The sequence below is a fragment of the Seriola lalandi genome, unplaced genomic scaffold (genome assembly GCF_002814215.2).
Source record: "Seriola lalandi dorsalis isolate HSWRI2012SDOR001 ecotype SW California unplaced genomic scaffold, Sedor1 jcf7180002054559, whole genome shotgun sequence".
NCBI lineage: Eukaryota > Metazoa > Chordata > Actinopteri > Carangiformes > Carangidae > Seriola > Seriola lalandi.
In genome coordinates, this window is record NW_019525112.1 from 1,531,244 (window position 1) to 1,549,150 (window position 17,907).

Consider the following 17,907-nt stretch of genomic DNA (forward strand, 5'->3'; position numbering starts at 1 on the left):
CAATAGATCTTTGAGTGTGGGGGCTCTTTCAGTCAAGATAAATTGTTTTGTCAGGAGCTGACCAAAAACTCTTGCAGGGGAACCTGCATGCATCACAGAATCCAGAAAATGATCCGGTAACTCCACAAGCAAACACCAAACTATGATTCTTGCAGTGAATGCTGTTTTCCCTTTATGTCACCATGATTTATGGAGTGGGTGGCAGCATTTGTCCTTGGTTTCATTGGGTATGTGTGCATCAATATGCGTTAATATGAATTCATGGGAGAGGGAGTCAGAGAGAAGTTTATGAATGGCATGGATTGGTGGAAGACTGCAGTTTACTGCTGGGGAGTTATTTGTATACGTGAGAGGGAGAGGGGGAGAGGAAGGAAGAGTGAGCATGTCCATCTGCATTGGTTATAAGTTATGAATGCTGAGATGTCATTTGCTGAAGCTGTCAAAACAGTGCCTGATTAACTTACAGGAGACGCTCTTAGCATCATTTATCCTCTGACTTGCTGACCCAATCCCTCTTACTCCTCCACTCAAAAAGGCACACATACACACAGAGACCGACTGCACATGCGGAGTAAATAAACCTTCAAGATGTTGAGGGGCTCAGAGGTTAAAATCCCACGCCGATTTAACAAGACCCTGCTGCCTGCAGGGCATTAACCTTTGGCTTACAGTTAAAACAGAACTAGATGTTTGGGGAGGGTGCTGGTAGCATTTTCGTACTTCATGGTTGTGAGAAAACTGGATCAATATGTTGTTTTTACAATCCATCTCCAAATACTGCAAAGAGCATATAGTTATAGAAAGAAAACAGGAGGATGCACTGAATGTATTTTATTGCAATAAACTGACAATAGCAAAGTGCCTTTTTAATGGTCACGATGGCAACTATTAGATAGAACAAAAAAAACAAACAAAAAAAAAAACAAAACAAACCATGGTCATATAAAAATACATCACTGAAAATAAAGCATCACTGGCTGAACTGAAAACATCACCACAAACTATTTTACACCTAAATCTGGAGCCAGCACACAGCCAAAACATGCAGCCCTCAAAACGCAGCTACAACACTGTCAGAACGTCTGGAGGAATCTTGGGAGGCCGCACTGGATGGTATTCATATTATTACTACTACAAAAAAAAAAAAGTTTGTGTACAGCTCCAATGATGGCGGCAGCAGCACTGTGACTTCACACACCACGGCCATGCCCTGCACTTCCTGGCTCAAGTCTAGAAAGATGTGATGGGTTGAATTTTGAACAAACTAAGTCTAGGATTATGTGATTTTACTCAGTGAAGCTCGAGCAGCTGTTCAGTGGCACCATAGGAATGTTCAAGATTTATAAAAAAGATCAATTTTTCAACCAACAAACAACCTCCTTTCGCTTATAAAAAACTGAAATCAGCTTCATATTAGCATTTACTGCCAGAGCAAATGCAAGTCAATATGATACGCAACCATTACTGTCAAATCACATAAGACCTTTCCAACAGCTCCATTAATTATTCCTGGTGGTATTGGGGCCTGGAAATGCACAGGATGGCTTTCCTGCTGTTTTGATATATACCTTTGACTTGCACTACAACTGCATCAAATAGCAACAGAGGGCTAAAGGTTTTTTTATAATGAGAGAGAGGTAGTTCACACATTGATTATTGCAACTTAATGAGGCAAAATTTTGACCACCAAAGTCTTTGTTAGGCAAACACCATGTGAGAGAAAAACTGGACATAGTACACACACACACACACACACACTGTATTATGAGGACAATTAGATATTTGTAAATGTATCTTCCTCATGCACAGTCACAACATTGTACATATTTTCTATTACTGCATTTTTCAGAAATGTGTATTATACAGTATATATATATATATATATATACACACACACATATATCTATACACACACCCTGGATGGTCTATTAGCTAGTTTATGAATGAATATAGTGAACAATGTTTTGTTGTAGGGTTCTCTAACAGGTGTATACTTGGACTTGTCATCTTTTATTTCCTCTCACATGGGTATGAGTAAGACTTTTACTCTTGAAATGTTGTCTAATCATTTACTAGCTTACAATATTCAGTGTGTGGACTACTTGTCTTTTTTCAAAGTATGCTGCTTTTCTCCGGCACCTTATGCCGAACTGAGGTCAAGTGCGCACATAACCCAAATTCTTTGCTAAGTTTTAATTCACATCAATATCTCTCATATGAAAATAATTGTAAACATATGGTTAATAATGAGCAGACAGGCAGCTAATTAATGGGCCTTTTCTTTGAAGATATCTATCAATTGAGTTGTAGCTGAATTTGCTGCACATGCATCACATTTCTGACTCCCTTGACTTAATAGCACCAGCTCTTCTCAACCTGAAATAGTGTGGTCTACTTGAAATGGTCTGGTTAACTAGAAAAAACAGTGAAGGAAGTTGAAATCTTAGAAGTTGGTGGCTTGTGCCAGTATCAGCTACGTAGCTTTTGGCTTTAATGAAGTGCTGCATAAAAGCAAAGCCTTAAAAGGACAAATATGAGCAATAATATCAAACACAATCTCCACAACACCCATTCTTGAAATAGATTACTTCACAGGTTCAAAGGGCATAATCGGCAGTCAAATATTGTAAATGACGAGGGGCTGGGCTTTGTGTTGACTCTTGGCTCAGGAAGTTGGGGAGAGGGAGGGGGGGTTTGGGCACTGCTCTGTCACACAAACACGATGCTCAAAGAGTTCAAAGTTTACAAAACATCAAAATTTCTCCTTCAGTATTGTCATGCAATATACATGTTGACACAATTGAGACAACAATGTCAAGTTTTTCAAGAGTTTTCATGTCCAGTCTGGCAGTGAAAGGGTTAGGCCCAGGTGGGGTGGAGGATTTCTCACCTCTCCTGGCTGTTGCATTCCAGGGAAGGTGACACAGATTTTCAACCCTTCTGCCTTGCGTCAGGGGAGCTGAGGAGATTCGCCTTCAGCTAGAATCCATGATTAGAAGACGTTTTAACAGTTCGGTTTCGGCTGTCTTTGATCAAACATCCTACCTAGGTGTTACATCACATTTTACTAAATAAACGCGACTCAAGCAAAAAAGCATTAAGTGAATCCATTTTTGTGACTTGTCTGTTCAACTACTGTACATGTAAAGCCACAGTAAATTCCATTATAGATATAGATATACAGTGTATTGACACTGACCAAACTTGACAATCTGGTATGAAATGCTACACACTGCAATGCGCAGGACAAATCTAGCATTTCTACATCTACCACATTGCCAACACACAGGCTATTGACATAATCTGCTTGGTGCAGTTGCCTGGCAACACAAGCAGCACAGTTTTTAGAGAATTTCAAAGCAAAAAGAAAATGTTACAAAGCTATGCAAAGTAGTATAAAACAATAAATAGAAAAATCTTTAAAATAAACACAAAAGTCAAACATTTGCCCCCATCCATCAATTTGCTTCCTAATAATGTGCAGATGACATTTTTAGAGTGTTTTACTACACATCTACACATTAGTAATATTCAGTGTGGCTCTTAACAAATCAAGTCTTTTTTTTTTTTTTAACTAATATGCATCTTTTGAGCTTCTGATATCTTTTAAAGACAGGATGACAGAGTGGTCATACTGGGCAACTTAAAGAAATGTGCAAGAATTTAATTTCAGTCAGTGACCCCCACTGTGCAGTTTAAGAAGGGCAATTCAACTGACTTAACATGAGTGTAAAAATTTGACCTTTTGCCCACAAGGCCCATAAACCCACAGCAGGAGGTAAGCAGACATATTTACAATCTGCCTCAGAACCAATCAGCTCTCCCCTCCACTCTCTTTAAAACTTCAAATATTGGCTGCAGACGACAGCGTGGAAATAAGGAGGACTTGGCACTGAAAAAAAAAAATCCCCTGTCTTAAAGGACGTATATCCTCAGCAGGAGAGAGAGCTGTTCATTTATTCTCCGTCATTTCCGACCTCCCTCTCTCTCTTTCTCTCGCTGTCTCTTTCGGAGAGGAGGAGGATAGAAGAGAAGAGCGGAGCAGTCTCTCACTAAGGCCAGAGTGTCTGGCAGTGTTTAAGCGGCGCACCAGGACCTGTTTCTGTCTGCCAAGGCAAATTCATTGTGGAGGCAGGTGGGCCAACACACATACACACATCCTCACTTAGGACACAGACTTGTGTGTCCTTGCCTTTGTCTCTATGCAGGCTGGAAACCAAGTCATCAGCTACAGAGTCAGTGGGCACAGAGCATCACTATGGCAACCAACATAGTGGGCCAGGCTGTGGCTGCTCTTGGATCAGTGCGGAGACTTTTTTTTGGCATCCGCTCAGTGCCGGAGTTGATTATAGAGTCCCTTCTCTTAAACGTTCCTCACGGATTGGCCAATGATCTCATGTGCGCAGTTTTTTTTTTCTCTTTTGAAAAATAGACAAATATTCAGTGTAATAAAAATCAAAATGCAGCTATGAGAAGTTTCACAGAGACCAAAACAAATAAAAATAAATGAGAGAGGCTCATGATACTCTCTTGCCCTTCAATTTGCACTCACACAATTAATTGTGCTAACATGGCACACTCATTCTAGTCCACACACCCAAACACACACCCAGACACACACAGAGTTGTTAACATAAAACAGGCAGCCGCCAGGGTGGGAATTTTTAAACTGATCAACTGATTGACTAATTCAACACAGCAGTGAACGACAGTAAGGTCTGAAGGTGAAGTCCAGATCTGCTCCCTGGCATCGTGTCGGTTAGATCCGCAATGTGTGCGAGACAGGAGGGGAGGACCCTTGCTTAGTCAACAGAGCCAGGGTGCAGGCTGAGTGCAGGGGGGTCCAAACAGGTGGGAGAGTAACTGAGGTGAGGTTCTTTAATCCACAGGAGGGGGGCGCCGTTCTTGCCTTCTTGGCTCTTGCTGTTGTTGCGGCTCTTGTAGCGCACCAGCAGCACGGCGATGAGGAGGATGCCAAAGATGGGGAAAGGGTAAAAGAAGACAAAGTAGAAGAGGGAGTCGTTGGAGCAGACCACTGACTGGAGCGTGGACACTGTTGAGAGAGTATAAACAAATCAACATTTTTCAGTCGCAGAAAAAGCCATCTTTGGTGTGGTCCTGAAGAAATCAGTCACTGAAAAATTGATTATGATGGAATGAAATGGGCTTTTTGATTGAATTTAATGACTTTTAACATGTAGAAGGCACTTCTCACAGCTACAGATGATCTTCCTCTAGTTGTTGACAGTGGTTAATGAATCTGTTTGAATTCTTTAGATCGCAGCACTGCTTTTGACGCCATTAATCACTCTGCTTTAATGCTAAACAGTGGGCGGCCATGTCTGGCTCTGCTTTTAACTGGGGTTGTTCCAATCTTCAAAATAAATGTTGTGACTGGGGGGGAGCAGATCATCCAAGGCAGGGATGACATTCAGAGTATCTGAGAGCTCCTTAATTGGACTATTAATATTATCTTGTTACATATACTGTAACAAAGAGGACACATTAGGATCGGGCAATATGACAGAATATAGCACGAGACAAAACATTCAAGGGAGCAGGAGTAAAATGAAACCCTATCTTGCTATCTGAGGACAGCCATTGATTCAAGTATTGCTTTGTCACTGTGTTCATTTTCATCTACACTCAGGGAAGCTCAAGGGATTTAGTTAATTAAGGATTTACCTTGCTGCAGCACATTGACGATAGTGAACCCAGAGTTGTTGGTGGCCAGGCGGTACCATGCGTTGCGGGGGTTGAGTAGCCACTCCTCCACATGGCAGTAGTATCGGCCTGCGTCTGTTGGCCGGGCTCCTTGGATGGTCAGGCTGTACTGGTCAGAGGCCATCCTCTCAAACTGCAGGCGGGAAGTAGGCCCCGCCTCCTCTCTGGGGCTGCAGTTCCCATTTCCAAAAACGGCATCGTGGCCGATGGAGAACACACACTCCCCCTCCCTTTCTTCCTCGCCTGGCTGGTCCTCGCTGTCCTCGTCTTCGTAGTGCTCCACATACCAGGACACAGAGAAGCGGGAGTCTCGGGACGACTGGGAAGGAATGCTACAGCCCAGCCGGATTGAACCGGACTCTGCCACTGTCACATTTGACTCCATCTCCTCTACCTGCAGTCGAACCTCTGCAGAAGACCAAGAAGATGAGACAGAGAGAAAGAGAGAGAGAGAGAGAGAGAGAGAGAAAAAAAAAGATTGGGGCAGAAAATGATGATAAGTATTGAAATATACAGTATTGGTTGGAGCCTCGCCAACAGAGCACAAGTCACAAAACTCACTTAAAGTAACATTAACAGCTGCTTTTTGATAATGTATGTGAACTAAAGCTCAAACAATTAGTCAATTAATGAATAAGTTGATTGAAAATTAAATAATATCATAACCAATAAATAATTGGTCATGATTGGTCATGCAGTTATTCAAGTGAGTTTACCATCTATAATAGTAAAGTATTATATGATAGTAAATTAAGTCTCTTTTGGACTGTTGGTCAGACAGAAAAGGTCATTTTAAAACATAATCCTTGCCTCTGGGTAATTATGGTGGGCATTTTTCACTGTTTTCTGACTTTTCACACACAAAACAATTAGTCAAATATCAGCTGATTGATTGATAATTCAAATAAGTCTTAGTTGCAGCCTTAATGAACTTCAAGTTGCACCACAAAAACAGCACAATTATGCATACAGGGACACAGAACTTTGCGACTGTGAAAAAAAAAAAAAAAGATAAAAATAAATAAATCCCACAGTGCTGCCCACAGCTATCACCAGTCTTTGAGCTTTTCAGCAAGGTTTGATCCTACCCTAAGGCTAGTGTATCTTTCTGTATAAGTATGTGACAGCCCTTCAGGGGTGGTACAATGACCCAGTTCCACTGCAGTCAAAAAAATATGGCAGTAAAGACCTGGCTTGCTTGGGTTTCTTTCGCACACAGTTTGGAACAGTCTTCTTGTTAAAGCAAAATGAGAAGCAGAGAGGACAGCGGGAGAGCTGGAAAATCGGCCGGTGCTGGCACACATCTCCCCTCATCTTTCCTCTTGATGGGCAGATTTCTGGATGACTTCCAAGGTGAATGCATTTTTTAGCTCCTGATGAATATCCATGATGTTTATACTGCATATACATATGTATGTTTAAATATCATTAAAAGTTAAAATTTATAAAAGGTTATTGAGAATATACTTCATTCAGGGCAAGATACACATATGCATGTTGCGGATCTCTGCATTTGTACGTTTGCTGTAGCCTCATTAACTGTGGGGGCAGTGTGAACTTCGCTATCTACATAAAATACAGGCAGTTTTCCTTGCCACACTGGCTTATGACCAGACGTTTGGATCCTCACGGTCTAGTTGGGCGGATGCCATATCATGGCTTTCACTCTGCATTATAAACAGGACACCTGGCAGAAGAACCCTGCTCTCGGTGAGGTCTGAAAAAAGTCACCTTCAGCTGGTGTGTGGAATAAAGTCATGCAAACAAAAGGGACTGTCATGGATGAATAGGATGTTATTATTTATTTGCATTTGGGTGCATTGAGTTTCACTGTGTATGAATGGAAGAAAGGTTGTGGTAAGAGAGTGCAAAATTCAGTCAAGGAGAGAAAAAGATTTGAGGTGGCGTGTACTTGAGATAACTGTCATAAAGTGGGATGTGAGGGTCTGGCAGTGGGTACATCATGGCTTTGAGCTCTTTGAGTACTGGACATGAGGATTTGGTTCTCCGTCTGAGCCAGGCTTTGCCCTCTGGCGTGTCATATGACAGCTGGCATGACTTCAACCCATTTTTTTTGCCACCTGAGCTCTGCCCAAGGCAGGTGTAAGGTCATCAGAGCGAGAAGGCCTTGAGGCCTTAAGCAGAGCGTGTTGCGGGAGGCAAGGTGAGGGGAGAGCGGTTTGGAGGAGGGATTAGCTAAACTACGTTCAACTGATCTAAAATAGGACAATATGTGGGGCTAAACTGGCAGCTGTTGCTTCCTTGCAGTGGAAATAAAGATGCATTTTGTTGAGGAGAAAAGCAGTTTTGACTGCTTGCTCACCTGGCTGTCTGACCAGAACCTCCGTGAACCCCGAGGACTCCCGGGAGAGTCGATACCAGGCTCCATCTGGGTCGCTCAGCCACTCCTCCACCAGGCAGTAGTACGTCCCAGAATCACTGCTCTCTGCCCTGTTCAGCGTCAGCACATAGGAACGGGGCGACAGCCTCTCAGCCTGCACACGACGTCGCAGTCTCTCTTCATCTGCGTAGGCGCCGTACTCGAAGGCCCCCGAGCGTTCAATTCTCAGGAGGAGCTCATCAGCTTCTGACCCCGTCGCGCGCCTCACGTACCACAGCACAGCATGCTGGGAGTCCTGGCTGGTCTGGGAGGTGATGGAGCAATTGATCCTGACACGACTGTCCTCCGGGTACACCTGAGACTGGTTGGTCTTTTGCACTCGCAGCTTACTCTCTGCAAAGAATTAAGGGAGAGGGGGTTCAGAAGGGAAAGAGACAGAGCAGACAGTCATTCCTTTGGGTGCAGGAAAATGTGAGCACTGGTGACAGGTACACAATGCAATTTCTGTTTTGTGACACACGACCTGTAGCTGGATTTATTTTTGGTGGCAGCAGGGCAGGGAAAGATAGTTGTGTGTGGGTGGGTACAGCAGGTGACAAAGAGAAAGAAAGGAATACGAGGGAAAGGAGGTGGAAATGTCAGACAAATCAAAGCTCAGGGGAAGGGGGGGAAGTTGTTAGTATCAAGGTAGAAATGTATGATAAGATACAGAACAGCAGAAGAGACAGGGGTGAAGGAGACGGAGCATGTTATTAGGTAAGATACAAGACAAAAGCAGGGCAGGGGGTCTGTCAGTCAGTCAGCCAGAAAGAGAGGGAGGGAGACGGAAGAAGGAACATGTTTATAAAGTCAAGCAAGGACAAGGAGAGAACAGATAGGAAAGGGAGGAGATGATAGAGAGGTGTGACTGAGATGTCAGGAAGGAGCTGAGGCTGCCCTCAATGCTGTGACAGAGTTGGTTACAGTGACATCGGTTGTGGGATAGGATTAGCTGCAGGTACATCAGGTGTGACCGCGACCAGCCCTGCTGTCAAACGCTTGGGGTTGGGTGGGGATTATTACAGCATAGAGCATGTAGGAAAAACACACACATACACACACGCACACACACACAGACACACACGCACACACACAGACACACACACACACACACACACACACACACACACACGATTTATAAAACCACAGAGACAATAAGTAAAAAAAATAATTCGCACCTTATAATTCTCAAGCAAGAGCAATATATGTTTCATGCCATAAGACCTGCTGTAAATTACATTTGGACGTTATAAATTAGGACAGCTGCTTCATCTTGAGATCTTAAAATAATTGCTATTATTAATAGATACTGGAAATTTGTCTCAAACAATCATAATCACAGGGGTATTTACCTGCACTCAAACAAAGACCCTGCAGCTTGAATAAACATCAAATTGTTCTATATAGATACAGTTTGTATTTCTAAAGTGTATTTTCCAGCTTTTTTTTTTTTTTAACTGGACTCATCACAGACCATCTTTATCACCAGCTATAACCATCTTTAACATAAACCATGACTATCTGATTGGTAGCACTTTCTAGTGTTGGCACACAGATAGCAATCCAAGATTTGTTTGTTGGCTGAACACAATTTGGGCAAACAAATTCCCTTAATTGATCTCAGCAGCAGACATACACGATATGTCATCTTTTCCCACCTCTTCCCACCAGAATGAGCCAGGAATTTCTGGATGAGGGGAATGATGTCTGCCAGAATTTTCTACATAACACACTTATCGGGGGATTTGTTAATACACAAATGACAACCAGTTAATACATGGGAAACATTTATTATTATTTATGTTAATATGCCCCATGAAACACTTCAATCTTTTTATATTGTAATTTATAGTTCTTAAATCTAGAAAAACAGACTTCCAATTTAAAAAAAAAACCCCACAAGACGAACTGTTTGACCTTTATTCAAATCAGTTATTAAGTCAGGTATTATTCATTATCCAGCAGGAATAGGGATGGGTATCAAATTTGCATCCTTTTTGGTAGAGACTGAAATGTATCCATAGCACAGAGTTGAAAAACTGTCAACTGAAAAAAAAAAATGGTTTCATAGAAAAACAATTTTATATTCCTCACTGTAAGAAAAACATACTGTATAAAAAGTATAAAAAGTATAATTTTCATATGGTAGCAGCACAAATAATAATAATAATAAACCCTAATTGGGAATATACATTTGTACTAATAATGTTTTGTTAATAAGTTATTGATAATGTAATAGTTTTCTGTTTACTGACACCAATCTGACCCCATATGAAGCGCTCAACCCTATACGTTTCTCTTGCATTCTTAAAGAGCCCCGTGCATCTCCAATGTCACCCTCCTAGCTCCGGCTAAGCTCTGCTACAACTGACTGACTGATTGACTGCCTAGGGTCACAGCCATCTGCACACAAAAACCACTCCCTCATCCACACAGATAGTCGAGCATGCTCAAACGCGATGCTTTTTGTGATCCCGCACATTCGCATTATACGTACAGTATGTCTCACATTTGGTTGCATCGAAAAAGATGCATGGCTATGAGGCATCACCAGACCACCCTGTTGTGCAACAGTATTTCAAGCTAGCATCTCAAATTAGTCATCATGGTTGCCTCGGTACCCACTAGAGACTTGGTAGGAAGCCTGACAATCTCCCCATCCGGAATTACTGCCGAGCCCTGCGGAATCCTGGCAATCATTTTTTTTTTTTTTTTTGTGTGTGTGTATGTGTGTGTGATGGAGAGATGGAAAGTGTATTTGTGTGTGCATGTATGTGTGTGTGTGTGTGTGTGTGTGTGTGTGTGTGTGTGTGTGTGTGTGGGGTTTGAGTTATGAGTCGATGATATTAGATTGTGTCGTAGAGACTGAGGCTTCCCTGGCGATCTGCCATACTGAACATGAGTTTGCCATTATTGCGTTTCAGAAGGAGACAAAGCGAAAACTCAATCAGGTGAAATGTTATATTACCACCTCTGTATGTGGAACTGTATACCGTGTGTTTATGTTATTTTCGTGTGTGTTTGTGGTGATCCACTGCTGTGAGGGATAATACTGAGTCGTGTTCTACCATAAGATAATTACACTTTTGCTCTGGGAGGTAACACCCCCACCACCGCCTCCTCGTGTGTATCCGTGTACGGCATGTTTATGTGTAGACCAGAGCATGATGTTATTTGTGCTCCTGTGTGTGCAGTGGGGTCTCTGCATGAAGCCTATGGGGGACAGTTCAAGCCAAAGTACTGCGCAGGGTTCCCCTTACAATGAAAATAAAAATACTTTATGTATGGGTGTGAGGGTGTCTGTGTGTGTGTGTGTGTGTGTGTGAGAGAGCAGATATAGCAGTGAACTCCTCTCATATGACCCAGGGGACTTGGACACAGGCAGTGTGCTGCTAATGCAATCTGGAATAGGAAGTAGGTCTGGGCTGGGCTACAGGCACCTCACTCGTTTGACGAAACATCACGTTGACCGGCTGACTGCTTCTGTTCCGTCCAGCTTTTATCCACATCCAACTTTTCTCTTCTGCTGATCTAAGATCTACATGGAAGTCTGATCAAGGCGCTATTTCTGATGCTAGTTTTTATTCTCTGCTTTTGAAGTTCTGCAATAATTTAATGAGGGGTGTCATTCCGCATTTGCAAACCATCTCATGTCAGGCACACACACACACAAACACGCAAATCTTTCTTCCGAATTCAAGATGGTAGTGGAATGGACCCTCGGGAAGCCGAGAGAAACTGTTCGGCTGTTGTGCCACCAGGTATCAGGGGTGAGGTGGGCTTCTGTATATTATGCAGAGTAAGCATATGAAAGCTCTAAAAATGCGCACCACAAGAAACACAGCTGCAGAGTCATTCATGCAAGAACTTACACATGCCCACACGTATGTGTATGTGCACACACAACGCGGGTCAGGCAGTCTTATACATACTGAGCAGGTACCTCTGGAAGCACGATTTAAAAGCTCTCAATTATGTATCTGGTCAGATGCTGTGTTGGCTCACACCTCATTACACACGCTCGCCTTTATCCCACTTCTTTCAGAGAGGAACTGAAAATGCCAGCCGCTCATTTAGCCAGGAGTGGTTAACATTTATGAAAATAGAGAGGAGAAAGCAGATGGGCGGGAGAGGCGTGAGGCAGAGAGAGACGTCCTACATTCTGACAAATGAATCATCAGTCTAAATGAAGGTCTGACAAAAAAAGAAAAAAAAAAAAAAAAAAAAAAGTTTTTAAAAAACAAAAACAGGAGGTGCAATAGATGAACACGGCGTGTCCAGGGCTGAACTGGGCCTCCGCAGCCGAGGAGATAAAGGAATAACTCACTCGCCCTCCCTTGTGAGATAGTGCCCTTACACACAGAATGATTGCACCGTTACAGTTACTGATTGGCTCTCAGCCTGCAACTGATCCCACCGTCACGTTTACTGATGGCATTACCAAGGTAACTGATCACTTTGTCATGGAGACGCCACTACACAAGAGAGTGGGAGGATGACCCAGTATTTATTCCCCCAAAATGTCTGAGTATGTGTGTGTGTGTGGGGGGGTTTGTTTGTGTCCTCAGATTTTTCTGAGTAGTTCGGAAGGGGGGTGGGGGGGGGGGGGGGGGGGGGGGGGGGGGGGGCAATGAGCATTGAGGATGATAAGTCGATTTCCAAATATCTTCTGAAAGGCCCGGGGACGCTGTGTGTTCTGCGTGAGTGGTTAAGGTCACAGCACGGTCAGTCGAGCGAGTAAAGCACCGTCTCTGCACTTTGGTGCTTCTGCGTGTGTGCATGTGTGCGTTTGTCTGTTTACCTCAATTTGCATTTCTGTGTGTGTCTTAATCAATAGCAGCGAGGAATGAGAGACTGTGTACAGTATACTGTACATGTGACTAACTTCCACAGGCTCGCTTTGAAAGTGTTATTGACTACCGCAGTCTGCCTTCGACCTCAACACAGTGTCTTAATTTCACGTGAACATGCAGGAGGCTCGCAGGCATTTACACCTATAATATAACATTACATACAAACACTTAGCATTTCAGAAGATGCTGCATGATTGCTGATCTTATTACTGCAAATTTAAAACCTACTTCTCATCACACCCACAGACTTTGCTCATATTACACCTGCCAAATCCAACAAATCTGGACCCCACTGGTACTTCAAGTACCACAATGCTTTGCTGGACAACTGTGAAAGCCAGACTAAAACGGAGGGTCTTTTTTTCTTTTATCAGCAGGATGAGTGTTTGCTTCAGGCACATCCACCTGAATAAATGAAGTATCTCACTGTTGAGGCACACCACGATGGCGTAAATTGGGCCAACGTGTGTTCGCGTGTCCGTCTGTGTTTGTTGTTTGTGTTCAGCCACTAATTGGACTGTGTCTGAATGGGTTTTTTCTCTGTGAGTGTGTGTGGAGCACAGAGGGCCAATGAGGGCGGTGTAGACAGTCTAATGCCTCCGCTGAGGAAAAAAGGTTCAAGGACGGATCGCGCGCTCTCTTTATCACACTTTCTCACTCTCTCTGTCTTCGTCCTTTGCTTCCCTCTCTCCCTCCACTTTCACTCAGTTTTCTCTTCCTGTGGGATATTTAGCAATCCTTTCACTGCTCTCCATTAGAGACTCCACCCTGCCCTGCACACACAGACACACACACACGCACGCACACACCCATGTCCACACAAACTCCAATTAGTGGCTAAACCAGAGACTAAGAGCAATTAGAGCAGGCAGAAATCCTATAAGCTCAGCTGAATTCACTGTGTGTGTGTCTGTGTGAGTGTGTGTGCGAGTGAATCTCTGTTTATCCCTGTTTGTGTGCTGGTCTGTGTCTGTTCCAATTAGGTGTGTGTCTGTCTGGCAAGCAGCCATGCGGCTTTACCTGGCTGTAGGACACTGATGCCAAGCAGGTTGGACGTGCGGTTGGCTACTCTGCTCCAGCTGTTGTTGTAGTTTCTCCTCCAAAGGATGGCGGTGCACTGGTACTTGCCCGCCTCACGACGCCCTGCCCGGGTCACTGACAGCCGGAAGTTGGTGTTGGAGTGGGAGCGGTCCACCGTGGTGCGGGTACCCAGCCCGAGCAACTGCTCCCCCCACTGCAGCGTGCCCTCGCGGGTGAAAGTCACCAGGTCTTTGAACTCTCCCTGATCCTCGTCGTCGGTTTCTGTGCCAGCCGGCATGAAGCGCCAGGTGACCGACGTGGGGACGCGAGGGTTGTGACGGGGCTTGACCAGGCACAGGAGGTCAAAAGAATCTCCGAAGGTTACAGATGGTGTCCGTGATGAGGCCGACACCATGAAGGAGGACTCTAGATGGTAGAAGGAGAGAGAGATGATGTTAGGATGATGCACACAGTACTGCCATAGCACACAGCTTGAGTGTGTGATTGAGCCTGTTCTCTAAAAGCTTAAAATTCAGCAAATGATGTGGGGGGTTCATAATTGTTAACCGGAAAGAACTCTACTTTTAAGCACGGCCACCAAGAGGAACAAAGCCCCCTGCTGGAACAAATACAGATAGTGTTTACTTAAAGTGCACTGCCTTATTTTTTCTCAAAGCAGCTCTAAAACTTCACAAGCATTTTCTTCCATCATGGCCATTACAGCCTAAAGAGAGCCATTTTGCTTATAACATGTGCATGCATATGTATATACCACCCCTGTGCTTGTGTGCGAGAATGAGGTTGTGTGCTTGGCTTGGTTGTGAGAGTGCGCCTCAAAATTAATGGTGATGCAACAAAGAAAACCCAGGGGAGAGATTTCCTCTAAGCGCTGATGTTCGATCTACGCCCAGCTCTTTGCCAAGTCTAAACTATCCTCATTAGGCTAAAAACATTCACCCAACTCCATATGCTATTGCCAAGATACACCTACACTGGAAAGCAAAGGAGACAAGAGAGAGAGAGATAGACTATATAAAGAAAAAATCCTTTTTATACGTGGCCTTTTAATAACCTGGCCCTGCTACGCCTTTTTCGGGGCATTTCAATGAATGTGAATGATTGAGTGGGAATATGAGAAAGACAGTATTACACAGATAAAAAAAAAAAAAAAAAGGGAAGTGGGTGGTGGAATGGAGAGATGTTGATGAAGTCAGATTTTTCCCAGACCCGATAATTCATTTCCTTGAGACTTCGCAGATTTCTCCATTATGTTCTTGTCAACAGCCCTGTCGCTTTCTCTCTGTCCCTCACCCTCTGTCTTCCTCTGACAGCCGTCATCCCCGGTGTCCTTCAGGGTGTGTAATCAATGGCTTTCTGTCCAGACTTGGCTACTGCTGGGACAGCCGCCTGGGGCCATAATTCTCTAATAGACAATAACTCTCCCCTCTCGCTCTATCTCTCATCTCCCCTGCGCCCCTATTCCATCCATCCGTCCGTTTCCCTCGCCGTCTGCCTGCTTCTGTGACAGAAAAGAGGATTTCACGCCGACCCATTTTCCCATACAACAATTTGTGTGAATAAACACGAATGCGTTTGTTTCCTTCACTGTACAAAGTGTGTGTGATGGAGTGCCAGAGTGTGTCAATGAGTACCTCCTATGTGTGTGTGTGTGTGTGTGTGTACACATACTTTGCCACCCCAGACACCCTGAGGGCCCCCACTAAGAACCTTTGTCTTCACCGTGACAAAAAAACGAAACAAAAAAACACAAGATTCCCTGAGGACATCCATCTCCCACCCACTCCATGTCTTGTCAGTAAGACAAGGGAATCAATAAAGGAGGGAGCCATGAACTACATTAGGATACAGTGATCATATGTAATATCTTGGGGCTGCTGTGGTAGAGTGGGTTGTCCACTAAAGGTTTGATCCTTGCCTCCACCTGAACCCCTAGTTGCTCCTGAGCTGCTGCTGTGCTGTGTGTGTGTGTGTGTGTGTGTGTGTGTGTGTGTGTGTGTGTTTGTGTGTGTGTGTGTGTGTGTGTATGAGAGAAAATTGGAGGCAAAAGGTTGTAAGTGTTTTGTAACCACTAAGGTAAAAAAGGTGCTATATAAGTGCATCTATCTTTAGCCTGTTGTCTGGTTCACTCAGAGGACAGGTCAGGGTGAAGCCCAATCTGAGCTCAGAGGGGAGATAGAGATCAAGTTTCTTCTTCTTTATTTATTAGGTGCTAGCATATAAGAAGCAAGGCGAGGGTTGTAGAAGAAGAAGAAAGCTGAAACACAGGAATGCTCTATCTGCATGGCGGGTTTAGCTCCAATGATACTGCATTTGGAAGCTAAAGTGAGAAAAATGAGGATCCAAAAACAAGTCTGAGACGAAGTTAAACACACACACACTGGCTGTCACACAACAGCGCACATTTGGAAAATCCTTTGATCAACAAGCATGGAGGAGAAGAGGAGGAGATGTCGAGGAGTGTAACTGAAGAGAGACGAGCAGCTTTGGACTTCTTTTCCCTCATTTGCATAATACGTCCCTTGTTCCTCAAACTAATGTTTTTGTTGTTGCCCGAATATAACAAATGGCCACTTAAAAACTGACATCTCCTCTCTGCAGCACCGCTGTGTGTTGCTGCAGGGAGCTAATCCGTTGGTTGGTTGGTGTGTGTGTGTGTGTGTGTGTCTGTGTGTGTGTGTGTGTGTGTGTGTGTGTGTGTGTGTGTGTATGTGTGTGCATTGAGCCCAGTGCTCCTGGCCTGCCAGCTCCTAACTGCCCCGCTCCAGTGGCTTCCTCAGCCTGTACCGAGGATGTTAAGCTTAACTCAGCACTGACAGAGGAGACCCACAGACTGTGAAACACATTGCTGCTGCATTTCCATTCTAATAATTCTGGCTAATCCATATGGGTGACTGTGAGTGTGTGCGCCTGTGATGGGTGTCATGGAGGCCTTGCTCTTAATGTGTGGCAGGTGGTGTGTGTGTGTGTGTGTGTGTGTCTGTGTGTGTGTGTGTGTGTGTGTGTATTTGTGTGCGATAATAGCTCATTCCCCTGGGCGGGGCATGAATAAACCATTGTGTATTCTAATATGTGAACTGCATGTTCTGCCTGAGCCATTCATCAGTCTTAAGCAAGTCACAAACCACTTGCCTCTCTCTCAGGGTGTGCATTCGTGCAGACACACCGTCTTGTCTTCAGTGTTTACATGCTTTACTGACTCAGAGGTATTCCAATGTGCACAGTGTTAAATTAGCCTTCTAAAACTTACCAACAGTCTTGACAGTGACTGTCTTGGTGGCTGACTTCTCTCCCATCTTCTCCCAGTTTAGCTCTGGGTCTGTCTGAGACCAATCAGTGGCTGTGCAGCGGTACTGGCCCTCGTCTCCCGGTAAGGAATTGTACAGGGACAGAGAGAATGTGTCTTCTCGAACCTTCTCCACACGTATCTCCCCATAACTGGAGCGCTCCCTGTAGGTGGGGCTGGTCCAAATCGTGCCGTCTCGGCCCACAGACGCCACCTCCTGGGCCGCTCCAGTTCCCTGCTTGTCTGTCCACTGCCAGACAACAGACAGGGGGCCTGTGGTCGACTGGACTGAGCAGATCAACTGGATCACGTCGCCCTCTAGGACCTCTGAGGAGTTACTGGACAACGACACGGTGATGTTGCTCTCTGAGAGGGAAAAAAAAAAGAGACAAGGAGGTGAGCGTGAAAAGCACATATCTGAGACAGGATGCATAAAGACAGGAGACAGGGAAGGAGCTCGAAAAAGTTCCTCAAAATCTCAACTCCCTCTCACGCTGGATCTCACAGACAACAAAAATCACATTCTCCGCATTGAATCATTCAGAAGGCCAGGGGCAGTAAAACAAATTGTTGAGCCTGTTCCCGGGAGTATAACACAATCCTGTGCAAGTGCGCTGCGCAGGTGT

At 44.3% G+C, this 17,907-nt stretch overlaps 1 protein-coding gene across 2 annotated transcripts in view; it reads right to left on the reverse strand.

Annotated features, from left to right (window-relative positions):
* Positions 1-816: 816 nt before the first annotated feature.
* The window catches only part of igsf3 (immunoglobulin superfamily, member 3), a 62,905-nt gene continuing 45,814 nt past the window's right edge, over positions 817-17,907 (reverse strand). For both annotated transcript variants that reach the window (XM_023415862.2, XM_023415861.2), the window contains 5 exons: positions 17,246-17,647; positions 13,978-14,403; positions 8,048-8,458; positions 5,686-6,132; positions 817-5,053 (listed from right to left, as the gene is read on the reverse strand). In XM_023415862.2, the coding sequence (XP_023271630.1) occupies positions 4,803-5,053; positions 5,686-6,132; positions 8,048-8,458; positions 13,978-14,403; positions 17,246-17,647 (1,937 nt within the window). In that variant the 3' untranslated portion in view covers positions 817-4,802. The remainder of the gene's footprint in view (positions 5,054-5,685; positions 6,133-8,047; positions 8,459-13,977; positions 14,404-17,245; positions 17,648-17,907) is intronic.